The sequence below is a fragment of the Heliangelus exortis genome, chromosome Z, assembly GCF_036169615.1.
Source record: "Heliangelus exortis chromosome Z, bHelExo1.hap1, whole genome shotgun sequence".
In the NCBI taxonomy this organism is placed as follows: domain Eukaryota; kingdom Metazoa; phylum Chordata; class Aves; order Apodiformes; family Trochilidae; genus Heliangelus; species Heliangelus exortis.
This window is the reverse complement of record NC_092454.1, coordinates 39162140-39178674: the sequence shown is the minus strand read 5'-3', so window position 1 is coordinate 39178674 and position 16535 is coordinate 39162140. Positions and strand designations below refer to the sequence as shown.

At 42.3% G+C, this 16535-nt stretch overlaps 1 protein-coding gene across 2 annotated transcripts in view; it reads right to left on the bottom strand.

Annotated features, from left to right (window-relative positions):
• Positions 1-16178, bottom strand: part of PCSK5 (proprotein convertase subtilisin/kexin type 5) — a 260142-nt gene extending 243964 nt beyond the window's left edge. For both annotated transcript variants that reach the window (XM_071731597.1, XM_071731598.1), the window contains exon 1: positions 15408-16178. In XM_071731597.1, coding sequence (XP_071587698.1) covers positions 15408-15605 — 198 coding nt within the window. In that variant the 5' untranslated portion in view covers positions 15606-16178. The remainder of the gene's footprint in view (positions 1-15407) is intronic.
• Between the last annotated feature and the right edge of the window lie 357 nt (positions 16179-16535).

Here is a 16535-nt window from a genome sequence, read left to right as displayed (position 1 = left end):
AGGCACTAAATCCAACACTTTTTCACAATCAACATATATCATATACATCCTTAACTTTGTACTGTATTAGTCTGATGATCTTCCACCATGTGGAACATGCTTGACCAAATACAAGCACAGAAATTGTCTGGAACCAGGCCTGATGCTGACACATTCACTTATTTGGGTAATGCTACAACTGTATGAATGTTTATACTTTTTTTGTGTAAAAGTAAGGTTCACCATATTAAGCATTCCCTACACCCACATGTAAGTAATTGATTTTGAAAAAACAACTTGAGCAATAACTACTCACATGACTAAGTTCACTAAGTTGAATAGTATGAAAACATTAAAAATATCTCCTTGGCAGCATCTAGAGATACATGTAAAGAAAAAGCAAATAAGCAAGCAAATGAGAGGAATAAATAATACCCAAAACGATTGCACTATGTAGCATTAAAAACTAATAAGAAAGAAAACATCAACATCATCATAAGTAATGCCTAGTGAGGATTTTAAAAAAATATTACAGCACACCAAGGGGCTGTTAACTCTAGCATAGTAACATAATAGTCCACTTAAAGTAGCTATTTGCAATCACAACAGCAACAAAAAAATGTGACCTATTAACTAGATCTTTGCAGGTCTCTCCTGGTGTGCAAAGCTTCTTAGTGCCAGAAGACAGATTAAGGTTCAATTCAGCTTTCACTGGAATCAGTGGGAGCTTCCAATGTCTTAAATGGGAGCTGCAGTAAGCACTTAATGAAGAATTCTTTTTTTTTTTCAATCCAGATCTCAGTGAGGCCTATATTTTGTATTAAATTAGCATCTTATGTCCAGGTTCATATACTAGCTCCTAAATCACTTCAGACTACAAAGGAAGGTCAATGAGAACTTATACTAAATTCATGAAGAAATAGATGAATTCATTTAAGTCCCAACTCTCATATTCCATTCATTTTACACACTTAAAAATTATTCCTTGGTGGCTGCCTTGTTTGGAAAGCAGAATCTTAACACCTGAGGGCAGAATGAATGCTTAGCTGTGTAACTGAAAGGAGATCTTCTTGAAGAAAGGAAAGACGTTTGTCCTGTATATTTATTTAACATGTTAGTTTAAATAAGTACAAGTAAAATACTGAAATATGGAAAAGTTAGAATGGTAGCAATGAACTGGATAAAACTACGTATTCTTTAAAAATGAATTTGCGTTTCCATTTTGAAACTTCGGGTTTTTTCAGGTCAAATGACACCAAGAAGATCAGAAATATTAAGAAAACAACACAGACCCCAGCCACCACTAGAATTTCTTATTGTGTAGTTAAGTATGTGAGATTGGTATTTGTAGCTGCAAGAAATAGAAATTACTCAAATTTTGCAAGATGAGAATTGTTCTTACCTACAAAAAGGCTTCCAAAAGAGCAGTCAGTTGCAAAGGTAGAACCATTTATTGGTAGGATCAGTGATGGCAACACAGTCTGGAGCCTCTAGGCTCCAGACACCTCTAGGTCATGGGATGGCTAACTCTTTCAGAAAGCAAGACTCAGTGATCCTGTTTAATTGCAGTTATCAGTTTTCCTAGGTAATGGCTTTGTGATTTGTCAGTTGGCCATCATCATGCACTGGCCCTGAGAGTTATCAGGAGTTCATTCACTAATAATGGATATTTAAACATCTCTAAGCTGAAGCAAAGGTATTGCTTGAGCACACAGGCAGAAAGGAGTAATGGCAGTGATGCAAAATTGGGCCTGTGTCAAGAGTGTCACAGAAATCCCACCTATTGTCATAAACGTCCTCTCTGTAAATGACCTGTGCTTCAAACAGGTGTTAATAAAATCCTACTAATGTGCTTTTGATCCAAGGAACAGGAACAATTTGGCTCACAATGGAGCAAAAGGGAATCTTTCAGGAGAAAAACTGAAAACAGTATCACAGTTAATACTGTCATGCTAGTTAGGGGTGAAGAAGTGACAGTACACATCTGGTCTGTCAGACTTCCTGATACAATTAGGGTACCTGAAAATGCTTTTCTGACATTAATACTAAAAGGTTACTGAGGCCTTTACAAACTGCAACTGAATACTTTGCTGAGATGAATTTCAGACTCACACTGAGGTCCAGTGAGAGAGAGTTTTTCTTTAAAGGCAGAAAAATGTAATCTGAGCTGAGAGATCACTGTTCAGACACCTGCATTGGCTCCACTCAACTCCCAGCTTGTAGAACTACCAAAGGCTGGGGCTTGGTTGCTCAAGAGTGAACAGAACTTATTTTGCAGTCCATTCATACAGGGAAGTGGTTCTACACATTTCCAAGAGGGATAGGCAAACTTTCTCAGTCTAAGGCTGTTCACTCATGCTCTGCTCACTGGAGGCCGGCATATTCGCAAACCATCGAATTTTTTTTTTCAAAGTTCAGCATTTAATTGATTTTTTCACTTCAGTTCAGCACAGATGGGTGACTCAAGATGTGATACTTGAAGTACAAATAGTCCACAGTACAGAGTGTGGAAGGAATATGGATGAGATGGCTGCATAAAAGCACTCATTAAGTTAAAGTAACTGAAAGTTACTTGAAGCAGTGGCATAAAACTTCTCAATTAAAAAATATTTTTCACATTTCAGAACACCTGGGTGATGAATGTGGTATCAATTTTTAAAAGAAGATCTGAAGCACTATGGACTTACAAGTCACTGTTAGGCAAATAAGTAGGAGCCAAGAAATAAGTGAATTAATGGCCACTTGAATTAAAAAATTACAACGCTGGAAAAATTTAAGCAGAGAACAATTCTGCCTTACAAGTTTATTAGTGTTCTTTGAAGATGACAGGCATTTAGATAAAGATGGGTAGATAGGCACACTCTGGCTGGAAAACCAAAAGGCTTTTTACAATGCCCTTTATCAGCAGCTTTTGAAATTTAAGAAGGCATGGCGTAAGGTCTCTTCAGAAGCAAACAATCATTTAAAAGACTTGGAAAAAAGCCTAGGAACAATCAGTTATTTATTTAAAAGCAAGCAGCTTCTCATAATGACCAGAGGTCCCTGCTGGAGTTCTGATGGATTCCGTGACAGGGACCTATGCTAATTCATAGAAAATAATGACATGGAAAAGGAAGTGAGCAATAAGATATAGATGTCAGCTATTGCTAACAAATACATGTAAGGACTGTGGCTGACTATATGTGAGTTGCAGAAAGACCTTGCCAAACTGACTGATGACAATAAAGTAGCAAAATAAATCCAATATAGATACATGTAGACAAAATGATGTACAAACCTAACTTCACACTAAAATTAATTTTGAGCTGCCCAGTACCACTGAGGAGTGATGATCACAGGGTAACGGCAGGCTAATCCATGGAAACTCAGTATGGTAAAAGTCCCAAGAATAAAAGACATACTGAACATGACGAATAAAAGTACGGAGACTAAAGCAGAGAAGGTTGCACTATGAGAATATCCCCAGGTTTTGCCACACACAAGTACTGTGTGCAGTTCTAGTCCCCTCTGTTGAAAGAAGGCATAGTAGAGCTGAAAAACTTCCAAGTGGGAGAAGAAGGATGGACAAAGATATGCTACACTTTCTTTATGGGGAATGGCTAAATAAGCTAAGACTCTTCAGTCTAGACATGACACAATTTAGGGGAAAATATCAGAAATCTAAGATATCATCTATGGCATAAAAAGAGTGGTCAGAGATTGACTTCCACTGTCTCTTTCAGTAGCCATCAAGCAAAGCTAGTAAATAAGCAAAAGAGAAGTGGTTTTTCATGCAGTGATTTAGCAAACTTATAAAACCCTTGCCAATTAATATTGTGGATGCTGCAAATTCACTTTTATTTGAAAAACCAGGCAAGCATCTGGACAAAAAACAAAACAAAACAAAAAATCAAAAACTTCTAAATATGCAGAAACCATATCCAGCTCTGGCAGTCTCCTGAGCTAAAAACAGCTGAAGGGAGTGTCAGGGAGAAGCATCAGATGCTTGTTTTGTTCATTCTGTCCCACAGTCAGTAACTTAACACCACCATAGACCCGCAGGGCACAGGGATCTTTTAACTGGCTCCGAATGGCCTTTCATTCCCTCCGGTCTATTTGAATAAATGCTATTAAAGTCAACGAGAATACTATAGAAGCTACTTCTCTTTGCCCTACATGCCATACTAATGGCTTTAAAGGTACGACACAGTATGTATTTTCTTTTCTGTTTTTGAGACATTATTGTGTTAACCTACAAAGAAAAACTCAATGAAAGCAAAAAATATTCTCTAGGTTTATCCACAGGGGAGGTTACATGCTACTGTTAATTAAGCTAAATATTTAAAAAAGGTGAACATCATCCAATTCTAGGCTTGAGTTTCAGCCACACAGCACTACTCAGTAACACCTTCACTGCCCACTAAGTATTTTTGCACAAGACCAAGCGGTTTTATTCCAGCTTGAACAAGAATGAATAATAGAGTGTAACAAAGGTTTTAACTGTGATTTGTAACATCTCTGTAACTTCAGTTTGATCCTGGAAAACAAACAGAAATGAGTCCTACTCCCCGCTGGCACAAAAACATGTCTAAAAAGAAGAAGAAAAAAAAAAAAAAAAAAGAAAAAAAAGAAAGAGAAAACTCATAACATGACCAAAAATGGCCCCTTGTTGGTGACTGTCCTGCATTTAGAAGCATGCTGTCTCCCTGAAAACACATTCCTCCAATATGGAAGAGTCTGTGCTAGGATTTTTTTTTCTATCCTAATTTGTTTAGAACTACATAATCCATGATCATGCCTGGCTAATGTGCCTTTTACAATCTCATCTCCATCATACACCATTATGTAATCCACAAGAATTTCCACAACAAGCTATTCTGGCAGGATTTCATGGTGTAGCTTTGATACTCTTCTGGACTTGCCAATGTTTTATTCCAAAGAGTTTTTCATTCTGCAAATATCAATCAAATTGGGTCCAGCACATTTCCAAATATCTGCTTGATCATATTTTTTTCCTGTGTTCAGCAGGTGACAAAGAGCACCACAGTTCCTCACCAACGTACTATATGATTTATTCACATCTGTGATAGACCTCCACACTTCGTGATTTTACAGTTCGTAAAGAATTTAGAGAGGAACAGACAAATATACTGGTCAGCCACAGAACACCAGAACATAGCTGCAAAACATACAGACACTGTACTGGAAATAACTTGCTTGACAAAGAGATCTCTACTTGACAAATAGTAGAGAACTATTTATGACACTACAGAAAGCTCTGTCGAGCTTGTATACAAGCTGGCCATATTTTCTGGTCAAGACAGCTGCCCACCTTCTAACAGAAAACCAGAAACTACAGAATGAAATTAAAATAAAGGCTGGATATAAACATGCTGAAGAAACAGATGAACTACTTAAGCACAAGAACATACATATGCTGTCCGTGACTAAATAAAGTAAATTAACTCCGTAAGTGGAAAGTCAGTGCAAAAACCAAAATAAAATAAAACCACAAAAAAAAAACCATAAAACCCACAACCAACCAAACAAATAATAATAAATAAGAAAACCGCAAAGAGCCCGACCAAACAAAACAAAACAAAACAAAACAAAACAAATCCCCCCACACACACACTCAACTTTCCAGAGTGAGGGCAAGTAACAAAACCACTTTCAAAACTAGTTAGCTTTAGACATGTTTAAAATTGGGGTTAAAAATCCACTTATTAACACCCTAAGGTACATAACAGCAATCGCTGATAATCCGTTTGATTTTACTATTTATTTTAAGCTGATACTCTGAAAATTAAAAACTATATCTATCTTCAAAGACTACTTGACTAACAGTCCCCTTCAAATTCCCGAAGTAGAGCACAAAATGAAGCCCTGGAATAGTAGGTCAAAACTACTTAAGTATCACTGATACATTTATTGACTACAGCAGGCCAGCAAACAGCTACCTGCCAGTGTTCCTCTAGAAACTGTTTCCATAAATATTTCAAATACTGACCTGAGTATTAGCATAGGAAAGATACCGATGAAACATAACATACATACAGAGAGAATCAGATGTGCTGAGGGTAAGTATCAGAATTAAAAAATAAAAATAAAAATGGAACTGTAAGTAGAGGTCTGGAAAAACAGAGAAATATTCAGCGAAGGCATATGCAAAGTACTACACCTCATCAACAATAATTTACTGGACAAATTCAGGCTGGAGAACACTGGGCTAGGAATTCAGCTGAATCAACCTGTGAAACATAGCAGATTGAACTAAATAAATAATGTCATATGGCTAGAAGATAAACAAACACCATAACGGTTTAAATATTAAAGAGTGCTGTCCTCAAAGCAACCTAAGGTACACTTATCCTATACTCAGCTGTACCACTCTTAGCAGCTCCTTGCTCAAGAAGGTGAGAATCTGTTGAAAAGTTTGAAGTCAAACAGCAAGACTGATGAGTGAAAGCCAGACCGAAATGAAAAATGGGAAAGGACTGGGCTTGGATGAAAGATAGAAGTGGCTGACAGGAAGAGAGGAAGGATACAACATTTCTGATGTTGCTGTGTTTTTATGTTCAAAGAGAAATAAACAGGGGCTCTGAACTTCAAGAACAGAGAGCTTCTCAGGCTTGACCAGGGCAAGGATGATAATGAGCATGCCCCAACACTGTGGGGCTTCCTTAACTGAAAACTTCTGAAAACTGGTTAAATATCTGCCAGGAATGATAGTTCAGCTTAGCTGATCCTCCTCAAGGGCACTGCAATGGACAAGTTCATCAGTAGATATGACCTACCTGCCTTTCACTTCTACAGCTGTCAGCCATTGTCAGTCAGAGGTGATGTGACACCAGATATGACCACTGTCGTATCAGAGGTATGAAGCACTATTGATTTATCTCAACTTGTTTTACACATTTTTTCTGGTTCTTCCATTTTAATCTAGCCTGGTCCACTGCTTCCTGTATTCTGTTTGAGTCCACTGCTTCCACAAACATTGCCATTAGAAGTTGGGCTTGCAACTGATTTTTCTTCTTAAAAGTATAAGTCAGTGTGTGTTTGCCCAAGGGCTTTAAATAAAAAAAAAAATCATCTCATAGTTTGAAGCTTTTCTATGCAGTTAAACAAGATTCTAATCTTCCCTCTTTTTGTAACAAGATACAAAGACTAGTAGTTTGCCTCTATCACTAGAACCCAGTTGGCATATCCTTTTCTTCATTCAACTCCAAATTAAAAATTTAATAGTAGAAAGCTACTCTGTCTCTCTGTCTCTCAATCTCTCTTTTCTCTCCTCACTCACATTTTTAACTACACAGACAAGAGAATTACTGCTAAGTAATTAGCCAGGGCATACCCTTTGTATTCTTCAATATGTGCTGGTTTTCTGGTTTTGTGGCATGTGAGCATTTGAAAGAATGCTGTTTCAGTGCTACCATTTTCCAAAGGTCTTTCTATCTGGTGGCTATTCTCTAGCACTCCCTAAATATACTTTTTTTCTGCCATGAATGAGAGAAAATTCAATTTTCCTTGGTATATTCCTTTAACCATGCTCCATCAGCATGTGTATATCTAGCTTTGATTCTTTTAATACTACAGAGCTGCTACTTGCACCTCTAATGCTCAGGACTCTGTTATATTTATCCCAGATATTAAATTTTAGCAAGACTATACTCTGTTTCAGTGCTGTGATCACACAGGCTCTTAAGGGGCATGTCTCTTCTAATAACTGCCTATATTATTATTTTGAGGTAGCTGAATTTCATTGCACAGAGAGACCTACTATCCTCCTTTTTTGAGTCATAGGTGTAAGGTGGTGGAGATTATGGAAGCAAACTCCTTCCTTTGCTAAAGACAAGAATCTTACTTCAGCCTCTTCATCTTAAAGTAAGCTCCCTTTTCTCTAAACTAAACCATTTTTTTCTACTGAGTTTGCAAAATCTCCTTTTGCCTCCCAACAGGAATAAACTTGGAGAATGGAAAACAGCCATTCATCCTATTATTTCTGATCAATTGACCTTGTTGTGTCAACTGACACAGCATCTTCTCTCTGGCATCACCAGGACTTCAGGTTTGAAATGAAATAATATTTATTAACCCTACATGTGGTTTTCTGGATTTCAGTCTATAAACTCACAACCTAAAAATAAAAAATAACTTAAAAAAAAAAAAAGGAAAAAGAAAGCAAACAAACAAACAAAAAATAACAAACCCCACAACAACAAAACAGTATTTTGGTGAATCACATTAGTATACATAATAGTGATCCTGTACCACTCTTCAGACTTAGCATGCTTAGGTGCCTTTTGGCAAACAGTGTGTACTCCTTTCAGGAAGAAAATTGGAAGGAAAGGGTAGTCTGTTTTGTTCCAAAGGGTGGGGAGTAGGCCACTAGACCCTGGAAGAGATCAGAAAAGACAAATTACTGAAAAAACAGAATTAGGAGAGGAAAGATGTGATCCAGAAAAGTCGTAATGCACCCTCAGCTCCTGCTGAGAACTAAGAAAGAAAAAGAAAGATCTAAAGTTTACACCCATGCTAATTATTGCAGCATCTCTCCCTTCTTGGAGTCACAGATAAGATATCTTCATCTCTTCCATTCTTCCATCACCATTTGGGGTATCAGCTGTTTGTTTCTCCTGCTCTCCTACACCTTCAAGGAAAGCTGAAGGCCTGAATAAGAAATGGCACCTAATATCAGCAACCTGAAATTGATTGTGTACCACTTTCTGTAAGGGAACAAACCTAGAAACCTTCTTTATCTTGAAGCCCACACATTTCAAAATAAAATAAACTCACGTGCACAGAGCCAGTTACTGGAGCTCCTCCTCATTTAGCTGCATAAACAAAGAAGTCAGGGTAAGAAACTTAAGCTCAACAGCCCAAAAGCCTTTAACATCAGAGCCCAGAGTAGCATTCCCAGCTCTTCAGATGTTTCACAACTCATCCTTTGATAAGCTGGTGTTCCTTTCTCCAGTCTTTTAAGAATATTTTAGCACTAAGCCACAAATTTAAACCCAGTGAGAAGCTGTGTTTACAAGAAACAGTGGAACAAGATGACATATCAGTGTACCTTTATTTTCATAGCTGTAACAAAAGAAAGCTTTCTTCTTCCACTGTACAGTAAGGAATCTCCATGCTATCAACACAGCCATAATATTTGTGCCAATTGTACAAAATGCCACAGACTATATTTTTCACTCTCAACCACTGCCAACAGTGAAAGAAACTTTCCAAGAAGTCAGTGGCAGATAATTTGCTCTAAAAGAAAGGTCTGCTTAGTGTAACCACTGCAAGATAGGAGGGTAAACTATGTCAGCAAGGAGTTGCTAGAGGATGTGGTATGCCCCAAATTGTTGCATCCAGCATGTAACTTAGAATAACTCCTTGGCTGCTTTGCATTATATTACCTTATCACAGTCCCACAGGGCTCCACTTTCTTGAAAGACTCATGCAAAAAAGAATAAAACCTTTTATTTTCCTTTTTTTTCTTTTTTTTTTTCTTTTTCTTTTTTTTTTTTTTCACATTTAGAGGATATCAATTTAGTCTTGAAATACCTTTTAAGTCCATTTTTTATGACAAGGATTTGCTCACTAGAGAAACTACTAATCACACTTCAAGGATAGGTTAGAAATGCCTGCAGTACATATGGGAAGGGAGGGGAAAAAAACTATATGGATTTTCATCCTGATATTACATGTTTGTGCTACTTTAAAGATCAATGAAACACAGGAGACCTTGGGCTCATTCTTTTGTAGCTTGTACTGATGCTTCACCGTGTTTGCTCCATTGTCTTTGAGGAGGCTGTGGTTATGTGACAGAAATGACGTTACCAGTAACCAAGCACTCAAGCCTACAGTGATGGGACCTTCATCAGGCACTAAATGAAGGCCTGTTAATTTCAGTGTTTGCTAAAGTGGGCCCTACTGTCCAAATCAGAAATTCCAAACTGGTGGCACTAGCTGCAGCAACCAAAGTAGCTGGCTCTCTGAAGGATTACATTTGTGTCAGACATTAAGGACATCTAATGCCTGTTTTTATGATATGTAACCTTTGTTGAGTCCTGCGGGGAAAAGAATTTTACAACAGACACTGAGTAACAATGCAATGATAGGTCTAAGTTGTTTCTATATGATTTTCCAGGCTGCATAAATGAGGATCACAGAATGGTCTAGGTTGGAAGGGATCTCAAAGATCATTTAATACTAATTCCCCTGCACCTTCCACTAGACCAGCTGGCTCAAAGCCCCAACCAGCCTGGCCTTGAACACTTCCAAGGAGGAGGCAGCCACAACTTCCTAGCACAGCATGTGCCACTGTCTCACCACTCTCACACAAAGAATTTCTTCCTAATGTCTAGGATAGATCTATCCTCTTTCAGTTTAAAACCACTAGCCCTTCTCCTATCACTAAATGCCCCAGTAATAAAGAGTGCTTCCCCATTTCTCCTGTAGGCCCCCTTCAGGTGTTGGAAGGCCACTTTAAGCTCTCCTCAGAGCCTTCTCTTCTCCAGGCTGAACAATCCCAACTCTCTGAGCTTATGCTCAGAGCTTATGGAGCTTACGCTCCAGCTCTCTGATCATCTTCATGGCCTTCCTCTATCCTCTAGACTTGCCCAAAAGCTCCATGCCCTTCTTACGTTGCTGACTCCAGAGCTGGACACAGCACTCCAGGTGGGGTCTCATGAGAGTGGAGAAGAGGTGGAGAATTCCCTCCCTTGTCTGGCTGGCCACACTCCTTCTGATACAGCCCAGGATACAGACGGCTTTCTAGGCTGCAAGCATGCGTTGATGGTTCATGTTGAACTTTTTATCAACCAGCACCCCAAATCCTCAGGGTTGCTCTCAATCCATTTTCTGCCCAGCTTGTATTTGTTTTTGAGGCTGCCCTGACCCAGGTACAGGACCTTGCACTTGGCCTGGTTGAACTTCATGAGGTCGGCATGGCCCCACCTCTCAAGGTCCCTCTGGATGGCCTGCCTTCCCTCCAGCACATAGACCACACAGCTTTGAATTGCCAGAAAACTTGCTGAGCATGCACTCAATTCTATTATCCATGCTGCCAACAAAAATGTTAAAAAGCACTGATCCCAGTACTGACCCTTGAGGAATGCCACCCATCACAGGTCTCCATTTGGACACTGAGCCATTAACCACAGCTCTTTGAGTGCAACCAGACAGAAAGGTCCTTGTCCAAGGGATAGGTGAGGAAAAGTAATGGCACTCTCACTAGATTCACTGAAAAAAATCAAGTATCTCTGAAAAATAAGATCCTGTGTCTACTGTCAGTTTCAAAGTGGTAATGATAATAGAGGATGAATGATGAGTACGTTGGAGCTGTTTGTAGGATATGAGAACCAGAAAGCCTGTGTAGCCTGGAAAAACACAATGTACAACAGGATTCTTTCTCTGCTGTCTTGTGCCTCCTCAAAATTAATTGAAAACTCTTCAATAGGCAGAGAAGCTAATGCTTCAAATTACTTTAGTGTGAAATGGAAGCTACAGAAGAAGTTTGAAAGCAATAGAAGTTTACCAGAAGTAGGTTGAGTTCTCAATTGCTCACCACCAGGTGATCTCAGGGAGACTTTTGAAAGACATCCTTCCAGCCATTTATTTCTAATTCATACAGTCATTCAGATAGGCTATGTAGCTTTCCTCTCATCACCATGGCAATGAAAATGGTCTTAAGAGGAATTCTATGCTCAAGAGAAAATTCTACAAATCACACAAGAACAACAAAAAAAGAAAACTAAATTCTGTCTGTTACCAGAAATGCATCAAATAACAAAACTGTCATAAGGGCTGTTGTCCAGTGTTCACGATTGACAGCCTTCCTGGATCCACCATCTTGTTTCAGTCCTCAGCTACCCTAATGGCTCTCTCCACATGGCTGGTAACAGTAAGACCTTCAGAACCTGTCTGTTTCCACTCTTCCTTTCAGCTCTAATCATACAATTGACTGTTGCTAGAATACTCCTGGTCTGCAACTTTTCAAGTACACCTATTTGACTTTCACGTTTTAGACAGTTTCACCCCCTCTTGTCTTGAATATTTAAATTCCATTATTTTTCTGGGTCATTTGTACTGAGTCAGTTCTTTGGGCCAGCCACAGTGGGATCTCAATTTTGCTTTTTGCACATCCTTCTTTAAACTTAATTTAATCAAATATATTACGCTTAATGCATTACACTGTTTCCTTTAATCTATTTCAGATTATTTTTGGATGTGGCTTTTTTTTAAGATTTGTAATTACCTTCTTCAAGTAGAAGTAAACAGCTTAGCTCATCCCAACACTTGCACCTTTTTTTATTTAAGCTTACCTAGAAGAGATATTATCTGCAAAACCAGTTTTTAATTGCCTAGCCAGAACTGCTACAATATATAGACATTCAGTCTGTGAAGTTCTGCTGCCACCAGAGAATTCTGATTACTGGTTATCTTTTTCATACTTTTGATAGTGTATTCAGCTAAAAGGATATCTATCAGCATCTCACACCAAATACAGATTTTTAAATTGCTTGCAGTTGCCTCCCAATAAGAAACATTAGATTCTTTCCCCATTCTCATATGCTTTTGCACTTCCCCTTCTTTGTCAAGTATACTCCTGCTTTTCCAAATCCATGCAAAAAACCTGTAACAGGCAAACCTAACACATCAGTCCAGACTATTGCTGACTTCTTTTTTGTACTTCCTTGACCCATCTTTATCAAGTGATGCAGTTTACAAGGGGTGGTTGATAAGCTCCACAGAAAATGAAGCAACTTTTTTTTTTTTTAATAAATAGTTATATAATTATTTACATACACTTAGAATCACATATTTATGTGCTAAACTATGAATGGCCAAACCACAGTCATTTGGATTATTTTATGAACTCAGAATTCTCAAATTAGAAATCAGGACAGTGTGATGGAAGTTGTATTAGCAACAGCTGGGAATAAGAGAACAGATATTAGACTGTCCACCAACACAGTAACCAATATGCTATCACAGAAATGCCATTTCAAGATTATTTTACAAGAAATTATCAGAAATCTAACACCGGCCATTGTAAAAAGATATCCATGAATGGAAGCTCTGCATAAAACTTTGAGCAAACACACAACACTTCTTACAGAATGTAAGTGTAGTGGTCGAGCACTGTGCTCTACATTTGCACAGCACAATGGCATGTAGCACCCAGTTACCTGAATTCAGAATACATAAAGGAAGCTCTATGGAATTTCTTCACATGTGCCCACCACCCGTATTTTTTTCTGAAAAGCTGGTTAGAGCCAGAAAATCAGGAATCACCCATTAGTCTTGTTTACATTGTTACTGATGTTTCCACTCTCAGGTATACAACATTCTTATATTTGTCTTCTATTTGCACTTTCCCTAACTGCCTAAGTTATTGTATTGGCTCCCATCATATATTCTTTGTTTTCATCTGCATATCTAATAACACATTTTCCAGTTTTTCATTATTTAGACTCTCTATTTTCTCTCATTCCCATCTGTACACCTGATCACTAATGTATATATTATTAATACCTCATAGGTGTATACATGGCACTTTAATTTACACATCAGAAGCCATATTGGCTTACCACACTCTTTTCTTCAGTTCGGCAGAAGGTTTGGATGTGCAAGGTATAAATAAGCAGGCTCGGAGGTAGCCAGCTTGCCTGACAAAAGAGGAAGACATGCATCCTCTAACTAATGCTTTTTCTGGCACTAGAAAGGCCAAGGAATGTGTAAGACAAAAAATTCTTGTGTTTCAATTCCTAAATGTTAGTTTCAATGTGGCGGTTTAATTTTGACATGAAAACTTCCTTGCAAATTTTTGTGCTGGCAACCGAGAGTAACACTGTCTACCTGCCCAAGTGCTGCAAAAAGGAAGCTGGTACTTAATTTTTCTAAGTAACTGCACCAAGTTTTTCTGCCACCACAGTGTAATTTTTCAGCTTTTCTTATGTAAAGTACTTATCCTAACAGAGGGCACAGCTGTCTTATTCAGGCTTGCAATGATTGGGGATGGCTGAGATGCACACTTCAAACTTTTAAGTCGATGATGCAATGTGAATTCATTCTACAATACAAATAAAAAATGGGTCTCTCTTTGTTCCAGTTGCTGTAAAAAGCCTGTTGTGTAAATGCAGCTGTGTTTTTTTGAACCTCATGCAAGATGAAGCCTTCTGTACCGCTAAACTTTAATTCCTAAACTTTCAATTCATGTACTATAAAACTAGTGTCTTGGAGCCTGCATGCAACAGAATTATTTTTTAGGCACTCACCTTGCTAAACCCGACATACACAACCCATATTTTGAGGATAGTTGTCAGGAAATCCTAGGATTCTGGGCACAAACTATGTCAGAAAAGGTGATGCCTGGACATTTTAAACTGCGATTTGTACCTAGCTGTAGCGGCAGGGGATGTTTCAGTGTGATGGGATCCAGTGTGAGAACCAGGTCCTTATCACGTGCAGTTCCTGGCCCTGGTCGGGTGCATGAATTTTCTCACGAGGTGATCTCCGGAACCAGGCTGGCTGTCCAGGTTTTTTTCTACCGAAACATCTGAGGGCTTAGATGAGCTCAGATGCAACCAAACCGCTCTGATGCGGGGAAGGAAAAGCTCTTTCTACAGCGCCGGCGTCCGAGAGCAGACTTCTCGCCCCTCACTTCACAACAAACCCGGCGGAAAGCGAACGGGCTCCGGGACGGTACCGCTGGCGGCGGGCGGGCTGGTTCCCACCCCGGGGCAGCCCCGGACCCCTGAGGCGCACTCCCCTTCCCCACGGGACGCCGACTGCTGCCGCACGCTTGGCAGCCGCCGCGGGGCACCGGGGCCACCCCTGTCACCTTTTCCTTCCGCACGCCCCGCCAGAAGGAGGGTCGGGACGCCCCCCGCGGCGGGCCGGCGGCCGCAGCTGCCACGTCCTGGCTGCCAGGCAGACGGGCGCTCGCTGCAGGACGACCTCCTCTTTTACTTCTGGTTTTTTTTCTTTGCAAAGGGGGCAGGCAGGAGGGTGCCGGTCGCCCAGCGCAAAGTTCAGGCTCCCCGGCGGCGGCAGCAACCGGGCGGCGGACAGACCTCGCCGGGGCCCCCCGCGCCCCCCTCCCCCCTCCGGCCCGCGGGCGACTCCGCGGCGGGCGTCCCGCTCCGCACTTGGCCGCGGAATGGACGCTACGGCCTCGGCCCCGGCCCCTCCGGCGCGGCTTCGCCGTACCTGCCCCCGCGCATCACCTCCGCCAGACGGCGGCGGGAGGCCCGGGAACCGGGGGGCTTCGAGGACCGCCCCGCAAAGACGGCGGCGGCGGCGGGGCCCGCGGCGGGGCTGGGGTCGTGCGGCGGTCGCGGAGCTGTCCGTCCCCTGCCCCGGAGGCGCAGGGCGGCGGCAGTGGACCCTGCCCGCCCGCCGGCCGGCCGCGCAGACGGCGCCCGCTCAGTAGTAGTTGTAAGTGGGGTTACCTGTCCTATATTGACGTATCCGTATTTGCTCGCTATCCGGTTGGCCTCCGAGAGCCCCCCAGTTATCCGCACAGCCCAGTGGTTGGTGTAGAGCCGCGTCCTGCAGGCGGGCAACAGGAACCCCAGCAGCAGGGTGAGCCGGCAGAGAAGGTCCCCGCCGCCTCCGCCTCCCCAGCAGCAGCGGCGCTTCCAGCCCATCTTCTCCTTCTTCTCCAACCCCCACTAAACTTCTCTTTCCTTCTTCCGAGGCTCTTCTCCTCACCTCCGGGCGGCACCGGCGGCGCGTCCTCCCAAGTTACCCCGAGGAGGAAACTAGGAAGAGCTTGGAGTAGTGCATTGAACCGCCCGGGGGTTAAATGATGAGGGGCTGGGAATAATGGTTATGATCGGTGATTACTGCTGTCCCCTCCTCCCGCCGTTCTTCGGGGATTAAGTAACTTGCTTGGAAAGCTTCTCGCACAGTTTCTGAGCGCCAGATTCTCCCTCTTGCTCCCAGCTACATGGGAAGTCGCCTCTCCGCGGGAAGGAGGGCTCCTTCTCCCTCTCTCCGCGCTCTCCTCTCTGACTTCCTGCCCCCTGCCAGCGATGTTCTGCCTCCTCTCCCAACACTGCCTTTCCCCCGCTTTCCCTCTCTCCCGCTTGCCTGGAGTCCAGAAGCAGCGCGGCTGCGGCGGCAGGCGGTGTGTGTGTTGGCAGCTGAGCGCCTCAGTTCACTCCGGCTCGGCCACCTCCCTCTCCCCTCCTTCCCTCCCTCTCCCTCCTCCTCCTCCTTCTTCTTCTCCTCCTCCTCCTCCTCCTTCTCCTCCTCCCCCTCTGCCTGCCCGCCCTTCGTCCCGCCCGCCCGGCAGCCGAAGGCCAGGGGAAATGGCAGCCGCGCTGTCCCCGAGCTCCGCTGCTCTCCGCGCTCCCAGCCCCGCGGCTACGGCCCTGAGCCCGCCCCCAAGGGCTGCCCTCTCGCCCCCGTGGATCTGGGGGGCTGGCGCCCCGCCGACGGGGCTGCTGGAGCTGAGGCGAGCTGCGAGGCCTGCGGCAAGGCCTCGTACCCTGCACCGGCTGCGGCCCCCCCGGGTCCTACCCTCGCGGAGAGCGGGAAGCGAGGAGCGGCCGCGGGAGAGCCCCGGCTGCCGC